The sequence below is a fragment of the Anser cygnoides genome, chromosome 4, assembly GCF_040182565.1.
Source record: "Anser cygnoides isolate HZ-2024a breed goose chromosome 4, Taihu_goose_T2T_genome, whole genome shotgun sequence".
Lineage (NCBI taxonomy): Eukaryota > Metazoa > Chordata > Aves > Anseriformes > Anatidae > Anser > Anser cygnoides.
The window spans coordinates 47,862,322-47,890,283 of NC_089876.1; the positions used below are offsets into that span (position 1 = coordinate 47,862,322).

A 27,962-nucleotide genomic window follows, 5' to 3' on the forward strand; every position below is an offset into this window, starting at 1 on the left:
GCCCTCCTGTCCTCGCAGGGAATCATTAATTAAATTTAAATGTCTCTTGCTGGATTTCCCACGTGGGTCTTCTCATGTCTTAAGCTGGTCATTAGGATTTTTGTGGCTTGTGCGTAGTTATGCCGCATGAGTCCTTTAATAAAACATACTGAGGGAGAAAGTGTCTGCATGAGAGGGGGTGAGAGAGAGGCTGAGTGGCTTCTCTGTGGGTATCTGAAGTGAACGAGAAGTGGGGGAGAAAGGAAAGGATTAAGAAGTAATTAAAGGATAGAGAGGATGATAAATAAGGAAGAAAGGGAAAGACTGCAAGCAACATTGCTCATGGGTTTTAAATTCGGATTTAGGCAGTCATTTTTTTATACACTTGGGGGGAAAGAAGAGGTTGGAGGGAGCCTTGAATACTATTATGACTTCAAATTATGATCTTAGTGCAGCCTTGATTATATACCATTCTGATTGCTGTGGTCTAGTGATTAGAACATAAAACTTGGAATCAAAAAATACACTTCTTTTCATGACTGCAAAGGACTTGCTGGGTGGTTTTGAGTGAGTTACTTCACCTCAGTGTGCCTCATTTTCCTGATCTGCAAAATTGGGATATTAATGCCTATTTTTGTGAAGGCAGTCTGAGAAACTTAAATGGAAACTTCTGTATAAATGTCAAGTATCATTATTATTGTTCTTAAACTAATTCATTGTAGTCAACTGCTTTTATAGTTTTTATGAAAGCAAATACAATGGAGCTACATAATTGGCTGCCTAACAATGTTTTTTTAATTAGAAGAAGACAAAAAGTGTCTGAAAAATGCAACAGTGGGTTGCCTGTTTTCATCAATTGCAAACAAATTTCTGCTAGAACTGAACCATGCCATACCAGGTAATGAAGCAACTCCAAAATAAGTGCCAAACGCTGATCAGAAGTAACAGGTCCAGATAATTTTTGTTTTGTGTTTTGTTCACTCTTTGCCTGACACAAAGATTTTCAGTTATTGTTGTGTGAATACGAGTAAGGGTAAAAATATGAAAAATGTCTGTGTTTGTTTCTTTACCAGTATATGTGAGATGAAGCTTCCTCAGGCTGTGACTTTGAAATTCTGATATTTGGTTGAACAGTTTGCAGTGTCTGGTTTATACAACTTTGGAAATGGATTGTATAACACCACCCCTGATACTCCCTCTCCTTGGCAGGGGGAGTGTTACCCGTCTTTTACCCTGATGCTGTTAGAACAACGTGATGCAACTTAACTGGGAAAACGCAACTCCATTACTCCTGACATTTGCCTAAATCCTGCTTATCTGAAAGGTAATCCCACCACTGCCAGTTCACCCTGGGGGCGGATAGTCCCAGTGAGTCAGTCCAGGGCTTCCCGTGGAAGGCTTTATCAGCTGGGGTATGCTGCATGGCAGAATGCTCCTAATCCTGGACACTGATTATACTCGTGAAATTGAACGTTTGCTGGTCTAGTGTATTCTTGTTCTCCTGAATTTGTCCTGACAGGAACAGGATTTTGCTGGTGTAGCGGTGTTTATTTTGTGGTGTAGGAAAGGGAATGTTTTTCTAAGATGGAGCGATGTTGGTCGTAGATAATGTCTTTTCATACATCCAAGCCATTTGGCAAAATTCTGTTATGTAGTCTTGGCCTCAGTATGACCCCAGAGTGAGTAACTTGTGACCTGTCTGTCCTCATCAGCATCAGTACTGCTGCCTTCTAGGACAGCCCAATTAAGATAATTTTATGGTTGCTGTAGGAGGACTTAGCGTAAGGCAGTAAGGCAGGCTGAGTGGAGCTGTCCTGGTTGTTCATTTTCGGTCCGCAAAGCGTGCATTGCAACTGCTGCCTCCTCAAAGTGCTTTCCTCTACCAGGCAGCACAATCTTATTTTCTGCAGGCTCATCTTCAGACAGCTCCTCTTTCTCTGTGAGCTTGTTCCCTCTAAAATACCCAAGACCCATTAAGTGACAGTTATTATGTGCTGAGTGTGATGCGTAGAGCTATGTGACATCTGGATGATGATGAACACAGTACAGATATTAAAATTGTTACTCCTTAATGTGCAAAGATTCAAATATGTTTCCCGAGAAGCCAGGTCCATTCAGAAGAAAAGTTGTAAGGACGTTATAGCAATGCACTGGCCGTTAAATAGAGATAGTGTTTCATAAAAGAATGAAGAACCACTTTGGAATGGGTCTTTTTATTATTGTTGTTGTTACTTTATTTCTGAGGACATTTGTGAGGGCTGATCTTGTCTTGCTTGTTCAGAGTCCTACCATTGTTTGTGTTGGGTGTAGTGACTATATGAAGACATTGTAAGAGGGCAAATGAGACTTGTTTTCTAAAACAAATTTAACATGGTATATCTTTAGATTTTATCTTCTTATTCTAATGGTGAAAAAAAACCACACCAAATATATGAAATTAGTATGACATTTTACTTTTAAAAAATCTAGGGTTGGATTTGCATTCAGTCTTTAGTTAGCGTAAAACATTGTTCTTGGAAATACCGAGCTTCTCATTCTCTCAGTGGGGGTAAAAGGAATTTTACATGTGTGACAGCACTGGGAAGCAAGACTTTTTCAGGGTAAATACAATAAAGTTCTAGCAGGTAATGCTCTTCCACGGACAACATGCTGAAAGACATTGCTCTGGTTACACTATTAGGTAGTGCAAATGATGTTTTATTTTCTAAGAATAGTGAGTGTACATACACACAAAACATGCCTTGTTCCTACCATTTAAATTATTGTGAATTGTTAGTAGCAAATGAGATTTTTCAGTCTACTCTTGAACTCCTCGATATGACTATTTCAAGTGTAAGGAACAGATAAATGGATTTGATTTGTAAGCAAATGGTCTCCTTGTCATTCCTCTTCAGCAAAGATCAGGGTCTTCTGAGAAGACAGGATGAAATTGCAGGCAGTCAAACAAAGGAACCACAGAAAACTCTTCGTGTTGAAGAGCTCAATGGAAATATATTAAGATGAGGTAACTGAACCTCAAGTCCCATGTCTCATGGGTTGGTCTTCAGGGAAATAAGGTCCAATATGTTGTTTTTTTTTTTTTTTTTTTGGTTGCAGCACTAGATGTTTCACTGTGCTTCTCTGTTGGTGATTTGGAGTGGAAGGGCATATTGTGCTTTGCCATGACAAAGCCCAGTTGGTCAGCTTTCTCCCAAAAATGTTAAAGTGAACTCATTCCAAAACAGACCAAGACAAGGGGTAAACTATGATGTAAAGTTTATATACAAGAATATAACATTTATCTGGAATATTTACAAGGTTAATTAAAGCAATATTTTACAACTCTTTCAGGTTAACCACTAGGTATATTACAGTTAGGCTACAGATGGTTTAATTTGCAAAATAATAAGAAAAAAAGTTGCATTCAGATGAACCAGCTCCAGAACCTGTTCATTTTTTTTTTCTCTGAGAGAAGGGCTCAGACTTGTGGAAAATAAAACATGAGAATGGTTAATATACTCTTATTGATGCCTATGTATCACATGCAAGAGTCGTAACATGACCTTTATAGTGTTAATATAGATGGCAAGCCATTTCACCTCAGTGAAAGAGTCGTACCCCCTGTGACAGGCCAGTTGCACACGTGGCTGTCTTCTCTGCGTCTCCTACTTCTGCACAACAGACATGCATGTATACAGAGAAGCAGCAATATAAATGAACCAGCATTACCAAAATGAAGAGGGAGAACCTCAGACCAAAGTCACATTTGCAACCATAAAAAAAAAAAAGCTTTAAGTGAGATACTTTAATACTTCCCAAAAATAGTCATGATTTTTTTTTTTTATTTTATTACACTTTAACCTATGTACAGAAACAGAGGGCTCCCTCCCCTCTCAGAGAATGGTCGCTGCATCTCCTGCCCAGGGCATCTCAAGGCTCAGAGGAGCCGAAGCAAGAAGGTGCGGGAGGCCCGGAGAGCTCGGGACAGAGGAGGCTGCTGGAGGCGGCCAGAGCCGAAGCCACTAACACTGCAGTTTGCGGATGCTGCGGGAGAACCGCTTAAAGGCCCGCTGCCCTTTCTGCCACCGCTTCAGCGAGGTGATCACCAGTTCCCCAGCTTGCTTTTGCCCCATCACCAAGTAGGGGACATTGATGTCGTTCATCTCATCGCAGGTACACTGGAGGCCACCTTTGAGCCAGAGCACGATCTTCCTCAGATCCCTTTCCGTCAGCCCATTCAGCTTGTAGATGGTCTTGCTCTTTGTTTCAGGGGTGATCTTGGTATCCCCATTGATGTAGGCAATCTCCTTCACTTTTATCTTCAAGGCTAATGGAGTGAGGGGAGGGGGGAGTGGGATGAGGGAGAGAGGGAGAGAGATTGAGAGTTTTTTTTCCCATTAGTGCACATAAAGAGGACCTGGGGAGGGAGGTGCTCTATTGCTAATTAAACTGTCAGGGCTGACAGAAGAGGCAGCAGGTGGCTCCATTTCTAAAGCCACAAAGGGCATGCAAGTCATTTCAGTTTGAATCAACCTTAGGACTGAGGGTTTTTGGGTTTCTTTTCTCCTCTTCCCCCTCCCCCCTCTTTTTCCTTCCTTTCTAAATTAATATTTTCTCCAGCTTTTCTCGTGTTTGCAAACAGAAAGGGCAGCTTTGTTACGTTAAGCAGCGCTCTTTTTTTTTTCTTTTTTTTTTTTTTTTTCCTGGGACGGGACTGTCTTCCTGAAACCCTAGAATATGAAGGGGAGGTGGGGAGGTGAGTACCTAAACCTAATCTGAAACCTGATCTCTGCTGTGGCTGAAAACTTCTAAACTTAATTTATTAGGTTGGAGAGGATTTTAGGCAAACCTGCAAGGAAATGATATTTCACATGCATTGTTTTTTTGAAAGAATAGATCCAGCGGAGGGCAAATTGGTCCAACAGCTGCATTCGATTTGGTGAAATAACTAGGAGGGGGATACAAGGTTCTTTAAGAATCTGTGGGGCATGTTTAGCTTTAGGAGGATTTATCTGAGTGCAATTTGCCAGGTCAAAGCTATTGGTTGTTTTAGCAATTATGTCCCACAAGCAGGGTTCCAGTTTTTGTTTTTTTTTTTGGTTTGGTATTTAAGAAAAGCTTTTGAGTTATTACAGATATTTATAGTACAAATCTGTCTCCAGGTATAAACACTGACCTCTTATAAAAGGATTCCCCTCCCTATTCCCCTTTTCTCTTGAAATGCTAATGTGTGGATAATGTGCTGTTCAGTTGTCTGCGTTGAAGGGGCTTTCTTGTCCTCTTCTAACCCCAGATCTTCACATTAAGTTTATATCCCCAATTGTCTGTGCATTACCTTCTCTGTCAAATGATATATAGAGCTTCAGTCTTAATCTGCGGAGAAACTTTCTTTCTTGCTACACGGTGAGATTGGTCATGCGGCTCTTTCTCATGTGTCTAAGGGAAGCTTTGCTGTACCTCTCCCCAGGCAATGGTCTAGATGAAAGATTCCTTTTTTTTCATTTCACTTTCTATTTGGCTTGCCTGCAACATCCACATAAAAGAGCACTACTTCGAAAAAGCACACAGAAAAGGACTCTAACGGGGCCACTTTCTATTCAGAGATGCAATTTTGCGTTTCCTGACCGGAACGGTCAGACGCAACGGGACGGACGGGTCCATCTGCAGACGAGACAAAGCCCTGCCTTTATTTAGGCACTTCTCTCTTACTCCTCTGGGAGTTTTACCTGCTGCTAATCCCTCAACTTTTAACCAAGGGGCTCTGCTTCCACTTACCAAAGTCATTTTTGCAGAGGTTTTCCACGATGTCGTTATCGTCCTCGTTTTTGTTCTTGCAGGCGTCGCAGACCTTGGGTGCTGGAAATGCAAGGGACAGTGCTCGTCAGGCTCGGGGAGAAAGGAACAGCAGGTGGCGTTGGGAACCCTTGGGGGAAACCTTGGCGGTTTTTCCATCCCTCGATGGACGGACAGACAGACAGACTGCGCGCCTTCTCCCACCGTGCGCTGCCTTTCCACTTGGCCGCCCCTCACCTCGGCGGCAAGCCGCTGGAGGGGGGCGCACGGGCTGCTTTTAGGGTCACACCTATACCCAAACTTTTGTTTAAACGTGGAAAGACCAAAAGGGGGTGTGTGGTGGGGGGAAACACCCCAGCCGGGCGCTTGAGCGCCGATCTTTGCGGGAAGAGGACGCCCCCCCCTTCCCCCCGTTACCGGCTTGGGGAGCTCGAGTGCGGGGCGGCAGAGCTGCTCCCTGGTTTGGGGACAGGCTGGGGGCTGCGGAGCGGTGCCAGCCTCAGCCCCACACCCCCAGCTCGGGGGCTGGGGGCTCGGGCACCGCCGCGGAGCCGAGCGCGTTGATTGTGGGGAATTTGGGGGGGCTCCCCCGGGCCCCCGAGCGTGATTCCGGGCTGTAAGGGCAGGGGGCCGCCCCTGCTGGGGGCTCTTACCTTCCCTGGTGACCGGCAGGATGTGGTCGCTGCTGGCCAGCGGGATGCAGAGGTCGTTGTCCTTGGGGAAGCGGCTGCAGTCCAGCATGTCGGGCCAGGGGAAGCCGAAGGCGGACATCACCGGGGCGCAGCTCTCTTTCACCTCCTCGCAGAGCGAGTGGCACGGCTGGATGATCTCGTCCAGGTCGTCGATGCAGACGGGGGCGAATAGGGAGCAGAGGAACTTCCTGGTGTCGGGGTGGCACTGCTTCTGCACCAGCGGGATCCAGGTGGAGGCCTGCTCCAGCACCTCCTGCACCGTCTCGTGCCCCAGCAGGTTGGGCAGCCGCATGCTCTGGTACTCGATGCCCCGGCACAGCAGCATCGGGGCGGGGATGGGCTTGCAGTTGGAGCGCTTGTAGGAAAAGTCGGGCTCCCCGAAGGGGAAGAGCCCGGCGGCCGAGCCCAGGCAGTGGGAGGCCAGCAGGAGCAGGGCGCAGAGGCGGCGCTGCATCGCGGGGCGCTGCCGGGGCTGCTCGGGGTGCTGGGTAGCGGGGTGCTGGGGTGCCGGGGTGTCGGGGTGCCCGGGTGTCGGGGTGCCGAGCGGGCCCCGGCCGGGGCTGCTGCCTGGCAGACGGGGACGGAGGCTCTGAGCGAGATGCGGGGGCAAACGGGAGTTTGCTGGATTTTTTGTATGCAAATGGCAGGGGGAGCGGGGGCTGGGAGGAGCCTGGTGACAGCCATCCAGAAAGGATTGGTCACTACTTTCTTGCTCTGCTTTTGCTCAGGGGGATTGTCTTTTGGCAGGAAATCCTTGAGAGAAACGGTGCCGGGCGCGCACGGGGAAAGGGGGGAGAGATCCCCGCGAACAAAGAGCCACCAAAGCCCCCGGAGCCCCTCGGCCGGGCAGGGGGGCTGCTTTCGGGTGCCGGGTGCTTCGAGGTGAGCTTTGCAGTTCTCCAGCCTGCCCTGCAGCCGCCGGACCCTCCTCTGTCCCCCGCCCCGCCGTGCCCACGCTTGGTCCCTTCTCCTCCGGCGGAGCCGTGGTGATGCCGCCGGGGCCGCTTCCCCAAACCTGGGGCCGCTTCCCCAAACCTGGGGCCGAGCCAGCAGCTCCCCGGGCCCCCCGGGGGTGCTCGGATGCCGGCTACCTCGGCACCCCTCCGCCGCCGCAGCACCCCTCTCCCAAAGCTGCACCGATCCCCGGCTCCCCGCTGCGAGGAGCAGAGGGCTGCTGCTGGCAGAGCCGGGCGGTCCCTGGAGCTACAGCCCCTGGGTGGCCTCCACCACAAAAGGAGGTTTCCCCTGGGTGTGAGTGTCCAAGGGCTTTTGACATCCCATCACCTGGCACGTTCTTCTGGGGCCTAGAGCGTGGGACTGGCCCCGCGCCCGCAGGCACGTCCCTGCCCCTTCGCTCCTGTCTTCACCTAGAAGCTCCCTCCAAGAGTTATGTTGGTGTTGATTTGCCTAAAAGGGAGGAACAACAGACTAGGCGCTGGGATCACAGCACAGCTCCAGCGCAGTTTGGGTATTTCTGGGATTTTTAGTAAAATTATTTATGGGATTATTATTGAAGAGAGTAGGCCTGTGTAGTATCATTTTGTGGTAAGCCACATTCATTAATCAGCTACTGAATAGATCTTCTTATAGAGATGTTTTATGGGAAGCCAGCCTTCCTGCTGCGACTTCTGTAAATTGCACAATCCCTGTACATCCAGTGTCCGGCCTGCTTTTTTCACTGCTTGCAGCACAGGAAAGGGATGGGACCCGTGGTGTCCCCGGGGAAGGCAAGGGGCAGCTGTGCTGAGTGGCCACAGCGTTGCCCCGGGCTGGCTGTTGGCACACACCAAAGCCAGTGCACGCTGTTTCGGGGAAGATTTCAGCATGCTTTCCTGCAGGGCGTGCTTATGGGTGTGATCTCCCTGCAGGCCAGCCTCTCTGTTACTTGAAGTTGTTCCAAACCTGGAAAATAAATACCCTGAATATCTAACATCCCTTGTGGAAGTGCTTAAAAGTACTCCGTTTCCTACAGCTCCACATACTTTTGCCATTTATTGTCTGCATTCAGTTCGTTCCTTTAAACAACATACCTGTAGCTCTCGGCCTCAGCTGGCTTCCACGGCACTGAGCCCTACAGATGACTTACAGTGCCCAATTTAAGCCCATTTTGCGAAGTCCTGAGTGCTGCTAGAGCTTGTATCTGTTGCCATTTGCAGGAGATGTCACCTCCAGCTCCTGGCCTTGGTCCCCAAACTCTTCTTCAGTAAAAGGAGACCTACCAATACATTTGCTTTTACCCTGAGTCGGGTCTCTGTAAATGGACTTTTTTTTTTCCCCTCTCTCTCACCCTCTCACCTTTTTTCACTGCTTCTGTCATTTTCTGGCATCATTGACAGCTCGTCAACTGGAGCTCAGCATGATCAGAAGACAGTTTCAGCCCTGCACACTGCTTTGCACGGACCCAGCTGGCTGTGCAGTGTGCAAGCGAGGACCCAAGATCTGAAGAGACTGTTTAGACTACAATAATAATATCTGTTTTCTATGGTGGAGGATGAGGCATTTCTCACAGAAATCTGCTCATTTTATTTTCACCAGAAATGTTTGCTTGCTTGTTTGTTTCCCATCCACAGGAAATAAAGAGAAAAAAACACATTGCTTTTCCTGGATTAAGCTTTGATTTGAGATAAGGCTTTACGAGACCTTGCTATTTCCATTTTTAATCACCCCTGGTGAACTCATTGGCTATAAATCTGAAACAATCACGTAAACACCACCAGCCCAAGCCTGCAGACCCAAGCCATCATTATTGCCCTCGCTCTGCTCCCTTGCAGGGGAAAGCACAGGAGCAGGAGGCTGGGCTCTCCCTGCCTGAGAAACAGCCGCAGCTTGATGCTTAATTGGGAAGGAACCCAAGCAGCTGCTCCACCCCAGGTGCTGCACCCCAGGGTGGGGTGAGGTTCCCCTGGGATCCCCGCCCAGTGCCTGCCAAGCCCAGTCCTGCCCTGGTCCTGCTGGCAGCAGCAGGTAAGGGCAGGGTGCAGCCCCAGCATCCTCCTGGGTGAAGCCCTGCAGCCCCCTGGCCTGAACTGGGAGGGAGGAGGGAAGAGGGGCCAGCAAAAGAGGCATCGCTCCTGAAGCACAGCGGTATGGTAAAGCTGCCTTTTTATTGTTTTAAGTGTAAGCTTTTAAGCTCCTGCAAGTTCATCAGGTGACATAGGTGGTTAAGCTGTGTTAAACCCTGAAAGTGGTGTAAGTGTTTAAGCCACCTTAGCTGCTTAAAGGAATGTAAGCCTTTAATCCTGAAGTGTTTAAATCACCTTAAATCTTGGGAGCGAGCTGAGAGAACAAGCTGCCCAGAAAAAGGAGACCATGATTGGGGGCCACTGAAACTAGGTAGGGATGCTGAAGTGAGCCCCAGAGAGGTGGCTGCTCTCTCCTGAGATCCCACAGAACAGGACAGTACCTCAGGTGTTTTCCTGCTTTCCTGGTCCCTGTGGAAGGAGGATGGGACTGGTGGAGGCTTCGTGTAATGACTGGATAGCCTGGGGCCAGCACAAGGCTTCCCCCAGCCCCCCCCCCCCCCCCCCCCCCCCCCCCAAAAAAAAAAAATCAGTAAAAATTTTCTGATGGGTTGTGGCAAAAATGAATTGGGTCTTTGGTGCCCGTGAGGTGTATCTGTTGTCTAAGGAGCGTGCATGGTCTGTGCTATCTACATTGAAGCCATGGTGCTACTTTCTTTCTGTCTGAAGCCTTGGTGTGAGCTCAGATCTGCTACACCTCTTCTGGCCTGTCCTGGAAGCTGAGCAGTGGGCAGGGGGAGATGCATTGGTGCTTGCCTGTGTGGCAAGGAATGGTCAAGAAGAACTTGATTCAACGCAGACAGCAGTAAATGCTATCAATTTGTTAGTCTGTCCTTTGCATGTTTTTCCGAATCTGTTGCCTTACCTGGCTGCATATGGTATGTGTGGTCCTTTGTATCTCTGGGCTCCCTATAGTTTGGCTTCCCACCAAGACGGGTGAGCAGGGTGGATGTGCACCCACGGAGGGCAGCCAAGCCCTAGCTAGCAAGAAGCACCCATGTTTGCCAAGGACCTGGGTGCTGCTTTCCCCTCCAAGGGGTGTCCAGAGCCACCACGAGCCACTGCAGCTCGCTGCTGGGGTAGCCTAGCCAAGCAGCTTGGTGAGACCCTGACCTCAGTGGCTCTGTAAGCACAAACTTGGGGCTTGAGCGATTACCCTTTGGTTAGTAGTGTTGTAGAGGAGTGGAAAAACTGTGGCTTTTTAGCTCGTTCTCATCAACCCATGAAAGGGCAGTGGAGAGGACAAAACTGGCTTTCTCCCCATGATGAAAAAAAATCTGATGAAAATGTCTGCTTACCTTTAAAAGTGGTCTCTAGCGTCCCACTATCAGATTATTATTATTATTATTATTACTTGAATCTCACAATTGTTTTGGGGGGGCAGGGAAATAGGATTGCACAGGTTCTGATGGGAGGCAGGTCGGCAGCAGATCCCTGCTGCCTGTTTAGGTGGCTGATAAGGTGGAATTTAACATTTTCCAGATCCGGGACTGGGCAGCAGCCTTGTTTTCTGTTACCGCAGCATTTCAAAGCTCCATTGTCAAAACCTGCTTGTGCCGTAGATACATCTGCCCCCTCACACCCTGTTCTGAGACGAACCCTAAAAAAAAAATAATAATAATAATCTAGCCTGTTTTGCTTCCCATGTGCAATGCTCCCTGAAGAGGCAGCAGGCAATGCTTGGTGTAAACGAGCAGCTCGCCCGCAGGGTGCTGGGTGTGTGCCCGAGGGGCACAGGTTGCTGTGCAGGGGGTTGTAGGGGGAAATAATATTTTAGAATATGAAAGAAGAACCTCGTGGTGGCGCTTGTGCACACCACGTAGTTTTTTCTTTGCCCGGTGACACCAGGCATCGATCTTCAGCACGCCGTGTTTCTGCCCGCCGCTCCTCTCCAGCACCGCCACGCTCGGGGACTGAAACTCTAGACCGCGTTTAATCAGGGTTTGATGTCACGAAGGGTAAGGATCAGGCTGAGGCTGATTGCTTTCAAATGGAAACAAAACCAAGTCACGGCAAGTTTCCTAGCGTTTCTATCTTTATTTTAGTGGTCATTCCCTCAATAGTTTCCTCGCATTTATCTTAAAATCTTTGGGCAAGTTTTTCTAATTTGGAATGTTTTCCACAGGAACATTAAAAAAACAGAGGATTGGAATAATAATTGATAATGTTGCATGCTACTTTCCTCATCTTATATTAAATGGTAAATAAAGGTACTTGGATGCTGTACTACACACACATGTATATAAATCTGGGTTTATTTGTATGCTAGTGCTTTAGCAAGTTATGATCCTTCAGATTTATCTGACGTACATCTATATCTGGCTACAATTTTTGTCATGGTGAGCATTTTTACTCATGCAGAAGGTCTGTTTGTGGTTACCGTTCCCTTTATTATCTATATAATCTAAGTGCTGGATGACAATTAAAGATAGCAGAGACCATGCCCTAGAGGACAACAATTGCGTGGTACCTGGTGTTCCTAGTGTATTATATTTAAAAAGCTATAATGTAATATATCTTTCCTTTCATCCTCCCGTTTTTTTTCCGCCCCCGTCCTCCTGCAGCCTGGCAGTAGCTAGCACCTTTGGCAGAGAGCAGGGCCCCACTGCGTGAGTCGTACAGAGAGAGGGACAGCGTGTGTGCCAAAGGGCTTGGGCTCCAGGTAGGGGATGGGTGCTGCAGGAGGGAAGAAGGGAAAATCATCAATTCCCCATGGCAAGGGTGGCACGGGGCAGGAATACTGCCCTTATTGTCCCCAGCAGAGTTTTGCTGTTGTTGCCAGTCACAAGGGGTCTAGCTCCAAACTGCACTCCCCAAGTCAGGACTTAGGCAGCCTTCAGTCATCTGCATCCTAGGTTGAGCAGCTCCCCGCTAGGCAGGTGCTTGTCTCCATCCCCTGCTCGGAGAGCACCCGTGGGTGCTGGTGTGCGGGCATTTTAGCACCAGGCCCATCTTCAAACTCAGTGGCGTGTGCCAGGTGCGGGTTGACTTTTTGCTGATCTCTGCCTGCCCCATGGACACATATTGAGCTCTGGCGTTGGTCCGTGTGCTGGGGGCTGTCGTAGTGCTGCAGGTGCATGGAGGAGAAAGACATCTCTTTGCCAGAGAAAGCAACTACAAATGAGTGTGGGAGTGAGGCAGGCATAGAAACTCATTTTCAGAACCAGTTCCATTTTGGGAAATGGTCAGGTTTGCAGTTAGTTTAATGACCTCAAGGTTTGGGCACGTATTGATTGTCCAGAGAAATATTTTTTAAATAATAACTTGTAATAAAACATTCTTAAATGAGTAAAATCAAGAGGGGCTGTTGCCTAAAGCTATGCTAATTAAAAATATTATTAAACCCAATTTAAAATAAAGCAATGAAGCAATTAGATCAGTTGGACACCATGATGAAAACAACAAATTAATCTGTGTTGAATTGTAGTTAAATTACGAAGTGATTTAAATCATCAGTCCAGTAGGCACATGCATGGGTAGTTAAAGTATATTTGCAGACTATAAAGTTGGTGTTTCCGTATATTTAAAAAAAAAAAATAAATCCAAGTGTTCAAGGCCAGTTCTGAAGAAGCTGACACAGGAGCTGTTTGGGTGAAATGGCTTAAGATATCAGTAGTTTTCAGAAAGTTCAGAAGCTGTTGAAAAATCAACAACAGTCACTTAGCAGGTAGTCACCAGCAAGGAATACACTCAGACTTTTGGTCATCATCTCCTATTTCTTCTTTCCTCTACTCTTCTCCTTGCAGAGGACAAACCTTTCTGAACTTAATAAACAAACGTAAACTTGAAGAAGCTTGTAGAAAAAGCCATCTGAAATGCATTTTAAACACACTCTTCTTCCCCACGTGTATCTTTTCTGTCTCAGTACATGCAGAGTCATACAGGTAACTTAGGTAGAAGTAAGTTTTAGAACCACCTGGTACATTCATTTATTATTATTATTTTTAATGTATTTTACCTATTATTTTGTTTCTGTTGGGTTTATTTTCAATATTCTTAGCTCTAAGTTGTCCATGTGACTAATCTATATCTCATCTTTCCTCTGCCCAAATGCAGACTTACAGCCAGTAGAGTGCTGAGCCCTGATGACTGCCCAAATAGTTCATAAGCTAAAACACAAACCACAGTACCTGGGACCGTGGCTTGGCTTTTCTGCATGCAGAAGAGACTGCTGTCCCACCCCAAAGCTTTTCCTGGCCTTGCAGAGGTAGAAATCCTGCTCCTGGCCAAAGGGGCACATCTGCATGAGTGAGCGGGGTTGTTCCTGTGCAGCAAATGTGCAGCAAGGGAGGCATGAAGTAGATATTGGGGAAAAAGAAAAGCCTTCCAAGCACTGTGCTTCCTATCACTAAAGCTAATGAGAGGATGCCCCAGGAGAGTGTTGTGCCTCCATCAGGGAGATATGGGGGAGGCTGTGTGCCCACCCTTTGCTATTCTGCAAACTGTTCCCAAATGCTTATGCTGCCTGGGATCAGCTTTTAGAGATGGGACAAGAATGGCTGGAGCTGGATTCCTCACAATTAATTTTTTTTTTTTTCATGAGCTGAGGCAGACAAATATCTGGACTTGACTGGCATGGCATGACTACACTTTTCTTGCTGTGCTTTACCCATGTGCCTTCTGATGTGGCCAGCCAGCTGAGCTTGCTTCATCTCCTATTTCTGGGGATGAGGTTTGCTTACTCATTTGGAAGTGCTGGGCTGCTCAGTATAAGCTTCCTTTGATGACCTGTGTGTTTCCCAAGTGCTTCTCGTAAACAAACATGATACAAGTGTTGTGCTTTTCTCCTACCTCATTATCTTAATTTCCTTCTTGAGGAATTGCAATATGCTAGAGCAGCAGCTTTACTAGACAGAAATCTTATTTGCCAGTTGTTTTTTTTTTCCAAACCTTTATTCAGATATTCATGTTTTTATGTGATATAAAAGTGCTGCAGGCTGAAATTTGACAGTGAATTAAAGCTAGCCAGAGGATCTGACCTTGGGATCCAAGTCGATGCTTGGTTTTCCGGTCTGGTTGAAACCGTGCTAGTTTTGAGGGAAGCTGTAACTTGCGGACCATGTTCCCAAACCGTGTGTAGCTGGTTTGATTGAATGCCCCTAGGGAGAGCTAAGATTCATGTCTGGGGAAAAAAGTGAGAATGTAATTCTCTGGTTTACTTGTTTAATATTTTTTTTTTGCCCGTGAGGTTTCAGGGCAAACACAGTTTGTATATTCCCTGCAAGTGGAGTTGCAGCAGAGAGTATATTAGGGTCAGGTTAGAATTAATGTTTACATCTGTGAGCAAATGCTGAAATTACCTTGTTTAGAGCAATGCTATAAACACTGAAAATACAGGTACCTTGGTTTACACATACATATCCTTAGCTACTTCATAGTTACACTTTGGAGCTTGAAAATGTCCACGCTGGAAAAAGGTGAACAAAGCTGAAACAAATCTGTATTAATTTGGTTTGGCACAAGTTGTATTTAAAACGATGCTTCAAATATCAGAATAAAACCATAAGAATGGTAATACTAGGTCAGGTCGGAGTTCCTCTTTAAATTGGATTTCTGCCATCTGTGCTTTGTTCTTTTTTTCCTTTCTTTCTCTAAGGGCAATATGCCTCTGTGGTCATGAGGGTTTCAGCTGGCACTGTACTGCATGGCTATTCAGGGTGTCTGGTTAATAAAAGCAGCTGATTCTGGGGTTGGGTCACCAGCCAGTCTGAGTTAGGGCATCCTCTGTGGTGCAGACAGCTGCTGATCCTTCCTCCCAGCCCAGAGCACCAGTGCACACCGAGACCCTCCCTGCCCAACACCCCCAGAGCGTTTTCTGACAGAAGTCCCTTTGCTGGCCGGGATGGCCCCAGACCCGAGGAGAGCTGTCCTTGGGGCATCAGCCTTCCCCACCGCAGGGAAGGGCCAGCAATGCCCCCCGAGCCTCCCGCCGGATAGTGGAGATGTCACACACAGGGGATGCAGGCCCTGTTAGCCACGCTCCAGGCCCACATCCCGTCCTAATCATTCCCGGCGGCAGGGTCAGCGGCCTTGCCCTGCTGTTACATCATCCCACCGCCCGGCTTAATAGGGACGTTTCTCTTCTGCCTCCGTCAGAAAGGACCCACTGACAGTTCCCAGGAAACCTTTGTGCCCTCCTCGGCAGCTCTTGCCCGCCGGGGGCCTCAGCTCAGCGATTCCTCCCTCTGCTTTGTGTCACCGGCCAGGCCACGGGTGCTTTACAGCGCCATTAACCTCCCCCGGCCCCTGAGCACGGGCAGGAAGGTTCAAGGCAGTTTGCTTTGCTTTTTGCATTATTATTTTTTTTTTCTCTCCCCCCTTCCTCCTCCTTTTACTATAGAAATATCGCTTTCCAGCCTTGGCTACTAAAAACTGGCGTGCTCCGACCCACATGGAAAAAGTGAGGAAGGGAATCTTAGGATGAGGCGTGGTATCGGGTAATGTTAGCCTTGGCTCGGCCGCTGCGCAGCGTGTGCTTCAGCCCCGAAGATTATCTCGTTGCGGTTCGCCTGAGGTGTAATTAGCCCGCTAAGTGATCTGGGAGACTCCAGGAATGTGTGAGATGTGCGTATCTGCATCTGGAGCTGAAGTTCCCATGTCTGGGCTGCCCAGGTTTGGGGATTGAAACGCACTTCTATGTGGAGAGTGGGGAAGAGCCTAATTCAAATAGAAAATTGCTTTTGTTCTTTGGCCACGTGCTATGTACGGAGAACATTTGACCGGTATTTGGTTGTGTGTTCCCCAGAATGGCTTTTACACTGGAGCCGTGACACCCGGTGCACTTGTGCTGGTTATTTTAATATCCTTACTCATGCTCTGGGTGGGACGGGCAAGACCGAAAGGAATCCATTTAGCTCTTCAGACTGCGAAGCCAAAATAATTGGGCTTTAAGAAGTAATCTCATCGGACATACTCATCTGTGCTCTTGAACTGTTTTGACAACAGATTTCCACCCTTTGCTATCTCCCAGGCTTCCAGCCACAACTGAACTCACTTCAGCTCGCCTGAAACCAGAGTGGGGCTGCACTACGTATTTCATTAGGGGGAAGGCAGGGACTAGGTAAAAAAAAAACAACTAGGAGAAATAAATACGCATTTTGGTGTTCAAAGCATTCTTTTTTTCCCTTGAAGTATTCCTTAGACCAATTATGTGAGAAATTCATTATATGTGAGGATTTTGTAATAGCAAAGTGAATTAGCTGTTTGCAGACCTGCTCCCCTCTGTAAATGGGAACATGCCATATGACAGTGGGCCAGATTTTACTGTTCTAGGCATCACTGATATAGCTGTTTATTCTCTGGGCCTGGAAGAGATCCAGCAGGATTTAGTTTTATGAGGTTTAATGTAAAGGTGTTGTATTTCATGAGATGAAATCATAACACAGTGGGTTTGCAAGAATTCTGAAAGATTATTTTTTCAGAGTGTTGGCAAGCATGATTCTCCTGTGAATTACGTGTCTAAAAGAGAAATATAGATCTTCTTTCATTGGGTTGAAATGATAACTAATCCTTAATCCTTCCTAGATGGCCTGTGTCATTAATGGCCGTGCACTTAAATGTGTGCAGGTAACAGCTTTAATTCTGTAATGCTGTGCAAAGCGCAGCTGTGCCTATAGCCATAGGAGCTATCCACATATTTGAAACGCCTGCTGTTATTTTTGGGATGTGTCTCTGAATTCAGATTTTTGCTAGACCTCTTGAGTTTGTGAAGAAGGGAGAAAAGCATCTGGCATCTCTGACCTATTTATAGTTATGGAAGACTTATTAATATTATTAACTGTATCTGCAGTATGCCCATGAATACTTATATTGTGATCAATCAGAAGATTTTCCTTTGACGATGTGATTGTGGAGAATGACTATTGAACAGTTAATTGAGGTTTCCCTTCTTATGTTGCCTCATATATTAAGCAGATGAGATCTCACTGATTTAATGGTGGCAAATCCCAGCTACTTTTCTCTGCTTTATAGCAGGGTATGCATATGCTCCCTCTTTAACTTGCTTTGTTCTGTGAAAGTTGAAGGGTGGCTCCATGGGAGACACGTCTGGAAAAAATCTGGATTCTGTCTTCAACTTTGTTTAATTCAATGTGATTTTGAAGAAATCATTGCATATCTCTGATTTTGAAGAAATCATTGCATATCTCTGTTTTGTTTTCTATTAAAGGGGCTTATGAAAATCTGCTTGCCCCAGAGGGGCATTGTTAGAGTCAATTCACTAATACCTATCCTCAAGGCCCTTTGAGTCTCCTGCAGTACCGAGCTCTGGAACTTACCTTATTATTTATCCCAGCATGGGGACACATTCAGCACTGTTATCAGTCTAGGCAAAGCTCTGTTTTGGCTGGACGAATGTTCACAGGTAAAACAAAAACCCTTAGCTGTGCTATTTTAGTACACTCTATATTCTGCCTATGAGGGAAGTTTTCACCCTGCTGCTTACAAATCACAATTTTTAATCATACTTTAGCTTTTGTGTATGGAGTACATATTTCATAAGGAAGGAGTGGATGCATCTCTCTGCACAGGTCTGTTTTTAGGAACTACTTTAGGAGCATTAACACCATAACATATGTTCGATTCTGGGTCACTTGCTGCAATATCATGCTGTTGGTATTGCAGGTGGTGAGAAGAGGCAGCGCATCAGTTATTTCCTTGATACTCATCAGTTTCATTACCCTTTTGTTCAGACTTGACTTGGAGGTGATATAAACATGTAGCTGTGTGTTACTTTTTGGTTTAGATTTACATAAATCAAAAAAGAGACCGACTTCTTGTGATAGAATGGCTGGGGCATTAACAAGAAACAGCTTTTTCCCATCCATGGGCACCAGATCAGGACTGACTTTTCAAAACTTACTCTCTTCCATAGGTTGGCAGTTCATTGTGGGTGATGCCATTTTGTACTTACAAATGAATTCCTTCTAAAGAAGGGGACTTTACACACTGTGGTCCTCATGTGGTGGCTGGAAGCTTAAGCTCAAAATATCTTCAAACCAGGCATCCATAAATCAAGCACTGATTTTGAAGGTATAAGTCAATACTCTTATACTGATTTCAGTACAGTATATTCTTAGTTGTTGGGTGTCCTTTACAAGTTGCTAGTCCCACAGATGGAGTAACCTGAAAGAAAGAAAATGGGCTTGACTATGCACAGATAAAGTATTCTTCCATTATGTTCTATTTCTCTTGTATTGTGGTAAAAAAAAAAACAAACAAACCATCACATAAAAACACTTATGGAAATGTTACAGGTTATAAGTTAGTATGAAGTAAATAATATTTTTAACTATGACCCTCTGATCAACAAGAATTAGCTGAGGCTCTCAGATGGCTGGAAGGAGCCTCACATGCACAAGTCCTGGTCCCTGTGGGAGACTTCAGCCACCCTGATGTCTACTGGATGGTTGACAAGGCCTCCTGCATTGTTTGTGCCCTGCTTCTAGTTTTGTTTTTGTTTTTGATGATAATGTAAAACCTGATGAAGGAGTTAGTGAGAGGAGATGCTCTGCTGGGCCTCATGTTTACAAACAAGAAGAGCTGTTTAGGGATGTGAAGGTCAGGGGCAGCTTTGGCTGCGATGACCCAGAGGTGGAGGAGTTCAGAATCCTGAGGAGGTAACAAAGCAAATAGCAAGAACACAATCCTGGGCTTCAGGAAAGAAGACTTTGGCCTGTTCAGGGCCTTACTTGGAAGAACCCGGTGGGAGACAGTCCTAGAGAGAAGAGGGGTCCAGGAGAGCTGGTAATTTTTCCAAGGATCGCCTTCTCTAAGCTCAAGAATCGCTCATCCTGTTGAGCGGGATATCAAGCAAATGCTCAGTTCAGAAGCTGTCTGGACGTGGCCCTGGGCAACTGGCTCTAGGTGGTCCCACTTGGTTGGGGGGTTGGACCAGGGGTCCCTCCCTCCCCACCTCAGCCGTTCTGTGATTCTGTGCGTTTTTAAGGCCACAAGGAGGATGGCTGCACGGGGCAGTTCCAGCCAGCAGTACCTTAGGAGAAACTGGTTCTCAGAAATCTAGAGTCACCATTCTTGAGCGTTATAATTGACTGTGGTTTTTGAGGTTTTGGAGCACCATGAGTACACAGACTTGTATTCTGAGAGCACATAAAGCATAGCACTGAGCATCCCCTGGTAAAAATAAAACAATCAAACACAAAAAAGCCTGCCTGTCTCATAACAACAACATGACGAAACATGAAATGTTCTTTTTCCTTGAAATTCCAATTTTCTATGATTTATTTTGCCAGTCTGTAATCAGAAATAGCTGCTCCATCAGAGTAGGGAATGCAAATAGAGATGAGGTCAGAGTTCGACACAGAAGTGATGTATGAGCTGGAGTCAAGGAGGAATTCTGAGCTCCCAGAATAGAAAACATGCTGTAAATATTATATTTGCTTCAAGACAAGAGGAGTTGCAAATACTTCAAATTATGGGTTCTAGGGGAAAGTGAAAAGATGATTTCCAGAAGGTAGCCAATGTCAGAGCCATCATTTATCCCTAGTGGGCATCTAGAATAGCACATTGAAGTGGTGTCTGATTAGGTTTTTCAATTTTCCATTGCCAGTACAAGAACAGAATTAGTAATGAAAATAAATTCAAATGAAACGTGTTAGGTGTTTTTTTCTTTCCTTTTTTTTTTTTTTTTTCCTTTCTTCTTCTCCAGTGGGCCTAAGAGGAGAATTTGACTCTCAAAATACTGGGAGGACACAAATATTTTCAGAAATTGGATTCCTCTCAAAAAATAATAAAAAAAAATATATATATAAAAAAACTTTTAAAGTATGGAAAAACACTGCAGTTTTGTCTGCTCTGGGGATGAAATATATAGGGTTTCAGAGGAGATGAAGCCCCCTGACTGTGCTGAATCCAGTCCTTCCCCTAACAAATCTTCAGGCCATTTGTTCATACTGCATGCTCCAGCCAAATCCCCCGGCTCCCTGGGGTAATGGCACCCTTTGGACACAGTCTGCCATTGGTTAAGCGCTTTGCTGCGAGGAGCCCTTTTTTATTACACTGAATTGCTCAAGCTTTACTGGAAAGCCAAGGTTTTGTCTGTGTGCATGTGCATGGATATACTTGCAATAATTCCTTTGTTTAACTGTTCCCCTGTGTGTGAACGTATCGGTGTATGCGTGTGCTCTGTGTGTGCATATACGTGTTCTGATTGTGTGCCTGCACACACAGAGGACAGGTTGAATGCAGAAGTTGTTTTCTTCCCATTTTACTCAGCCAGAGAAGAAGAATGCTTATCTTTATCACAGTGCATCTCCACAATAGTTTCTCTTTTATTTAGGGGGGAAAAATATGTATTTGTGCAAAAGTGCAGAGACATCTGCCTGTAAGCAGTGTAACCAACTTTCCTACCAAGCACCCTCTGTCTCCTGCAGCAATCCTGGGCCCTGGAATTGCATGGTGAGGCGGGAAGGTGTGCTGGCATAGAAGGAAGCTCTACAGCTTGCGTGAAAGAGAGCAGAGCTGTGTTACTCTTTACATTTTTTTTCCCTTTTTTCCTTTTTTAATTTTTATTTTAAGACTTGTGTGTTTGTCCTTGCAATGATTCAAAGAAAATCAGGAGGTTAATTAAGTGGCATGTGTTCTTCTCCTGTAATTCATTAGTGTTTCCATTGCAAGAACATCCCATATTTTGGGAATCTATCTGTTCAGTTACTGTAAACCTGGGTTTCTCCATAACAATTCTCCCTGCATGAGCAATACGAGTTGGAGTGATTGGTGAGATCTCATCTTAACCATTCTCATTCAGCCCAGGAAGAGCACAGCTCTGTGATAACTGGCCCATCATTTCAGAGCAGCCTGTAGGATGTCTGGCAGATAAAAGATATTTGCATCTGATTATAATATCTTACAGCAATTCTTCTGCACTGACTGGAAGCTAGGTTTATATGGGAATGTCTGTGAATTCAAAATCAGGCTCCTTTATTTTAGCTGACACAGAAGGAAGGGGGAAGTTGCTATAGACAGTCAACTCCTCAATTTGGCAATGTTATCTTGGATAGTTGCTGTGGAATAAAGGAGGAGCCATAGATACGTCATACTGAGCAGGAACCTTTATGCCCAAGGTTTAATACAGAAATCTTTTAGGCTGTAGTTGTGTGAGGCAAACTGGAGCAGGTGCACTCAAGAAAATACTTAATTCCTAGTGTAATAGCCACATCACAGAGATAGTGGCCAAAATGTGGTGTTTTGGTTATACTCTGTGTAAAAGGAGATGATGAAGAGCCAGTCCTTTGTCATCATCTACACCTTCCTGACTGTATTATGCAAAATGTATTAACTACAGTGTTACATAAAGAAGAGCTGCCAGTCTGCTGTGATCTCAGGCCTTCATTAAGACTATCAGCTAGTCTGTTCCTGGTCGTTCCTCCGCAAACACCAGCTAATAAAGCCCCATCACTGAAAAAAGGTGTTAATACTATGTGTAGAAGTTTATGGGAGGTCTGCTTGTCTACTGTCCCAAAATTTGCATGGTGACAGAGAGGCTGCAGGTCCTCTATGTAGTCAAGGCAGTATCTGTCATGGTAGATTGTTGGGTCCAGAGTTCCAATATGTGGTTTGAAGTGAGTGTTACACAAATAATCAGCTGATAGGTAAGTTGATGTGTGAAAATGCAATGGGAAGCAAAGCACCTACTGCACCTTAGCTAGTTCTGGCATACCCTAGATGATGACTCATTCCTAAGGATTTCAGGACCGGGCTGTCTGTCATCTCCATCAGTTCTGTCTCCTGCTTCCCAGGAGAAGTGGCTCTTCTGCTTGTCCAGCCATACTGGCCATCCAAACCCATTCTAGAGCCTCTGAAGCTGCATATTATGGCTTTCCAAAGCTGCTTGGTGAGGATCACGTACCTCTGCAGACCTGCGGTAGCAGTCAAAGGGGCTGCCTGTATTGATTTACTCGCAGGGCTGGGAGAGGGCTGTGGGAGCTGGTGAGAACCTCCCCGCAGTAATTTCTTGGACTCTGCAGGGGAATGTGAGCAAGTATCTGCCTGGAGGGAGAGGGAAAAACAGGGTTTTAAAGAAGATCACAATCTGACTTCTCTTCGATCTGTGAAACTAATACACTTCTTATGCAGAGCACCTCTAGCTGCGGGGTTTTTGCTTTCCGATTGCTTCCAGTGAAGAGATGTCTGGAGTGTTTTCTTTATGGTACAGTCTGTACAAGGTTCTGTTGATGGATTAGGTAATGTTCGAATTTTATATGAAAATTTGTGCAATTATCTCTAGGAGCTAAGGGGAAGGCCAACACGTCCATCTTTGATCAAATGCACATGGTTTCGTTTTCCACTCCTCTGTACACGCAAGCTTTAGTACTTTTTAAGTTGTGCTCATGTAGAGGCTGCTGTATGTGCCATGTGAGCTTTTCAGTAAATGAAACTACGTGATCCGGTGTTAATGAGCCACTGAAAACTTCTGCAGTTTCTGATATGGAGTCCAAGTGCAGTGCCTTTGAAAGCCTGGTACAGCTGCGTGATTTTGGATTATAATTTCCAGAATGTGCTAATGGAAGAAACTGGTTCTAAATATCAGAGAAAACATATTCGGCTAGCAGAAATTGTTGAAACTGATTTCCCTTTGCAAACCACGCACTAGTGATTCAGACTGAAGAATGCTTTAAGCCTTTTGTCTGTAAGGTACACGTCTTATGTAGGCTTCTGTTTTAATTTACTGCACTTGTATGCAGGTTTTTCAAACTAGTCACAGTGGTCTCTTATAAATCACAAGAAATAGTCCACCCTCAATACCCTTTCCAGCCCTACACAATGAGTCAAGGCTTGTCAAAGACCATTTTAGAAATCTTGAATAAATCTGACATTATGTTGAGACAGCTGTTAAATATATTTCTTTTTTCCCCCCAGGTTTCCTTTCCCTCACTATGAACAATGCAATTGGTTTAGTGCTATTTTTAGCGTGACTTTTCATTTCAGTCATATGTATTCCTACCTTCCATGCACACTTAAGTTAATTTATTCTAACATGAAAAATACTGGGAAAATCTCTACCCCCCACAAAAAGATTTTACAAGCTGAACTGAAGGCTGGCTGTTGCGCATACACACTCCAGATGCCCAAGCCCACCATTAAAGGAGTAAAATCGGATTTCAGGGTGCAGTCTGACTTTTACTCACCTCTTCCCTCAAAACAAATATCTCTTCTAAACAAAAATGTCAGCAGATGTGGGTAAACTAGCCCATGTATCTGACAGTTTGCTCCAGTGTGCGGAAGGGACAGTGAAAGTCTGCTGATTTTCCTGCTTGTTCAATAGGCTTTCATCTAGCATGAGAGAGTAGTGGCATTTGTTGTTGTTGTTGTTTCATTTTGATCTTGCTTTTTAAAGTATGATAGTGAAAATCGGAGGTGTCCTCCTGTCTGTCATTGGTAAACCAGGCATATCTCTGACATCAGTGGCAGTTTTGGTGCTCCTCAGTGAGAGCATGACTGGACCATGCTTAGGTTGGCAATGAGTTTTAGCTTTCCTTTGAGAACTGCTCCTTTCTTCTCCTGGTTTTCACCCATAGGCTGGCCGTGAGGTGAGAATTTCAAGTTGGCTTGGCTCAGGCTTTTCGTGGGAGATCAGATCACTTCTGCTTGAGGGCAAGGATCCAGGTATTGAGCCCAGATATTTGGGCAAAACACTCAGTTCTCAAGTGATGCTCTGGTTAATGGTGACCACTCGTGACTCACGAAAGATACAGATGCGGTGGGTCAGCGTAACCCGCCTGTGGTAGTAGCTAAATGTATGGTACACTCTGCTTTGTGTTTCTGAGTGAAGGAATAACATCACTAGCTTGGGAAAAAAAAAAAAAGGGGGAAAAAAAAGAGAGAACTATAACTAAAACCTCTATTGTTGCCTTTCCAAAGGGGATTAAATGAGACAATAACTAATAAATAATATACAGAGCTTATGGGTCTGTCTTCAATTGGAGTTTAAACAAAGAGGTCTGGGCTTTTAAGTGCCTCCTCAAACGTGCAGCTCTCTGGAAATGTTCTTTGCCAGAACTTCCCTGGCATTGCAACAGAGGGTGCTTCCTCCCAGGGCAGCGGCAGCCAGGGTGAGCGAGGCACCCTGCGGGGTGGCGGTGACCAACTGCGCCGTCCCTGCTGCGGCTCTGCGTGTGGCCAGCCCTGCCAGTGGGCTGCAAGTCCACGTGCCAAATCGCTGGGGCACCTGCGTGCCCTCCTGTCCTGCTGTGCCTGGACGTGATGGGATGGGGGCTCAGTCTTCGTTTTTGGACGCCTGCTCTGTGCACCGCGGTGCGTGCCTTCTGCAAGGCAGAAGCGAGCGTGGGAGATGCAGACATCGGTCGTGTTGTGTCTGTGGCCCTCCCGATTATAAACGTCATGAGATCAGAGGGAATGAACCCTTGCCAATTATGAGACCTTTTAATGTCAAGTGGTGACTAATAAACATATGAAGTGCAGATGTGGTGGTGGTGGTGTAGTTGTACCTGTTGCCTTAAACCTTTTCTAGTATTAATTACTCTGAGAATTGCTGGTTGTGGTTGTGTGCCTTAGCTATTTCTGATGATAAAATAATGCATCTTCTCTTTGTTCCTTATCCATTAATGGAGTGCAGAGATGTCAGCCCGGTTAAAAAAAAGGGGGGGGGGGGGGCAAATTTTTGCCCCATTTTAAGCTGTATGTTTACAATAGCAGACCAATGCCATTTGCTTACTGTATGCCTTCAGAGGTGTGTTTCTGCAGCCATGAATACCAGAACCTAACATTTTGACCAAGGAAAAACCTTAATGTCTGGGGAAAACGAAAAATAGAGCCCTAACAATGCACAAAACATACTTATACAGAACTCAGATGGTTTTGGATGCCAGTAGGTATCAAGATCAAGCATCAGCGCTCCTATAATAAAGTTCAAATTCATTATTTCTACTTCTAGAAACAGCTTTGGACACAAATAGAAACTCTGCAATCTGAGACTATCTGGCATCAGCTCAAAATTTAATGACTTGACATGTCTTTGTTCACACCAATGTCCCAGGGCAAAGCAGCCCCATATGAAGCACTTTTCACTCCAAATTCATATCTTAGTTTCATGCCTATGGTAATGACTGAAGTAGCTGATTAGTAATGGCCATCCCCTTTCTGTTTCCCCTGACCTTCATTCTCTCTTGACTATAGTTCATACATTTTTCCCCCCTCTCTCTCCTCTGTTTGGCTTTAGAGTAGTACAGCATCAAATGTAATTCATAATCTTTTGTCCTAAGCATTTCAAATGCCTTTCACAGAGCCAGGACCTCCATGCTGTGAAACTCTGACCCCGCTATGGTCTCATCTGCAATGTGGTTTGAGCTCCAGCAGTCTCTTGCTCGCATTTCCCCACTGCCCAGGTTTCTGGGGAGAGGTAGGGTGGGAGGGATGGACAGGGATAAGAAGAATTGCTTGAAACCTGGCCTTTTCTCACTCTCTCTTTTCTCCTCATCACCCCCAAGCGTCGTTCATGCTGACTTCTTATCTGCAAAATTACCCAAAGGAATCCAGCACAGTATAACACCACTTGTGAATTAAAAACCTCTTTATTAACATTAAGTCTTTCTCTTACTATGCTAATATCTGGAAAGTATTCTGTAGATAGGCCACAAATTGCTTTAGAATATTTTTCTTTGTTTTATTTTGCTCCCTTCCCCTGGATCAGCAAGAATATGGTTCAAATATTAATTTTATGTTGTGTCTCTCAAGAGTGGAATATAATGTTCAATTATGCATTCCATCTGCAAGGCTCTGGATGCACAATCCTGCATTAAATAAAGAAAACAATGTGTTTTAAAGAAGAAACAGAAAGAAAGGATATGGCACATAAAAGTGATGGAAGAAGAGCCTTCCATTATGCTTTGTGTAAAATCAGAGGGCGTTGTGTAAACCAGACAGAAGTCAACTGTCTTAAAAATGGAGTCAATACATGTCTTAGATTATGTCATGCTATTAAAACCTTCCCGCAAGATACAAGTTAAGAAGTAGAGCGATGCCTCAGATAGCTATAGCAGAGACCTTACTAAGCACACTTTTCACACACTCATTCCACACACCCGCACGTATATGTGTGGCTGTTTGTCCTGCTTTGCTCCATAACTCCCTTAAAATCCTGCCTCTGGAGGGCATCCTTCATTGCAGGCCATGAGAAGTGCTCCAGTGGCTGTAAGCTGTAAAGCTCCAGCTTTCTCGTGGTGCTTTTCCTCATGGGCTGCAAGAGCCTGGTGGCTGTGGCTCTCCTTGCTGTGGGAACACCTGGGGCCAGGACTGGGGCTTTACCTTGGGTGACGAGGAGACCTGGTGAAAGCCCTGTGCTGAGCACTGGGGCTCTGAAGTGCTGCTAATTGAGGCAAGGCAAACACAGGGCATTAATTAGCTTTAAATTCAGAGTGCGAAAACGTCTTCAAAGTGGGCCTGAGCACAAAGAGAGATGGCTGTTCTTCAAGGCAGATGCCTTGAACATTACTGAGAATGGGTGGGCAAGCTCTGGAGTGGGAGAAGCCAGAAAGAGCCAGTTCCCCGTTCTCCCCTGGGAGACACCCTAGGTATTTTCCTGTAGGGGCGCTTTGCCATCCAGGTTTACTAGAAGGAGCATTTTGAGTATTCCTCCCTGGCGTGTTTGCTGCTTTCAGGAAAGTGCAGTGATTCTTTGGCACCTCACCAAGTGCTCTTGGCAAAGCTGTCAAATGTGTCATTGCAATGGGAGGCCTCCTCGCCGCAGCTTCGGCAGTGGGAACTGGCTGGGAAGCGCGGGGCCAGGCCTCGGAGGACCAGTTGCAGAGTGCTCTCAGCGGAAATCCTTTGACTCTGGAGCTTGTTTGCTCTGGCAAACTCCCTGTGCCTGTCTGGACACAATGAGGGTTCAAGACACATGGCTTTTGTTTGGTTTTCCTGGAGGGAAGGCTTTGCTTTTCATTTGGCTGAATTTCTGGGTGGTAGAGAGAGCGAGAGAGCACTTCAGGCTGTGTCGGTCTTTGCCTCGTGTGAGGGTGCTTTTTGGTGACCTTTTGCTTTCTGAGTTGGATGTTGGTACCACAGAGACAGGCTCTTCATCCTCCTTTGTAATAGACAAATAGGGGCTTAGGTACTTAAGGAAAACGCAGATTTTCCCCTCTCTGTGGTTGCAGAAGGGGATCAGATGTTCTCACTCCTTATGTCCCAGTAGCCTCTAGTGTTTTTTCCACTACTGCTAAATATTCCTCCATTTTGTGGAGGGTGGCTTTGACCTCCTTCTAGAAAGCTTGATTATTTATTGGTGAAACATTCCCACATGAGATAGTGCTTGTAGTTGTAGAATAGTCCTGAGAAGACAAGACAACACTTCTTTGTCCATGGATCTACAAGAGATCCTTTTTTTTTTTTTTAAAAAAAAAAAAAAAAGCCTTGAAACAACACCATGTGAAGAATGAGAACGTGAACAAACCAGAATGCAGTTTAGCATCAGGTCTGATCATTTTGTCCCCTCAAATCAGGTCTGCCAGATCCCAGATCATTTCAG

General features: G+C 45.6%; 1 protein-coding gene and 1 long non-coding RNA gene across 4 annotated transcripts in view; one reads left to right on the forward strand and one right to left on the reverse strand.

Moving 5' to 3' along the window:
* Positions 1–3,217: 3,217 nt before the first annotated feature.
* On the reverse strand, positions 3,218–7,039 carry SFRP2 (secreted frizzled related protein 2). Its single transcript, XM_048071761.2, has 3 exons — positions 6,405–7,039; positions 5,734–5,814; positions 3,218–4,285 (listed from the first exon to the last, which is right to left on the reverse strand). The coding sequence occupies exons 1-3, from the start codon at positions 6,895–6,897 to the stop codon at positions 3,981–3,983; spliced, it is 879 nt and encodes a 292-aa protein (XP_047927718.1). The 5' UTR covers positions 6,898–7,039; the 3' UTR covers positions 3,218–3,980.
* Positions 7,040–7,189: 150 nt separating this feature from the next.
* The window catches only part of LOC106032354 (uncharacterized), a 102,259-nt gene continuing 81,486 nt past the window's right edge, over positions 7,190–27,962 (forward strand). For all 3 annotated transcript variants that reach the window (XR_010831135.1, XR_010831134.1, XR_007166096.2), the window contains exons 1-2: positions 7,190–7,325; positions 8,780–9,407. This is a non-coding gene — a long non-coding RNA (uncharacterized lncRNA). The remainder of the gene's footprint in view (positions 7,326–8,779; positions 9,408–27,962) is intronic.

What these genes read in the sequence shown, in the direction of transcription:
- SFRP2 (XM_048071761.2), bottom strand. Translation starts at nt 6,897, where the DNA reads ATGCAGCGCCGCCTCTGCGCCCTGCTCCTGCTGGCCTCCCACTGCCTG. An exon ending in CCTGCCGGTCACCAGGGAAG is followed by an intron (nt 5,815 to 6,404) that starts GTAAGAGCCCCC and finishes TTGCATTTCCAG; the next exon opens with CACCCAAGGTCTGCGACGCC. An exon ending in CCTCTGCAAAAATGACTTTG is followed by an intron (nt 4,286 to 5,733) that starts GTAAGTGGAAGC and finishes TCACTCCATTAG; the next exon opens with CCTTGAAGATAAAAGTGAAG.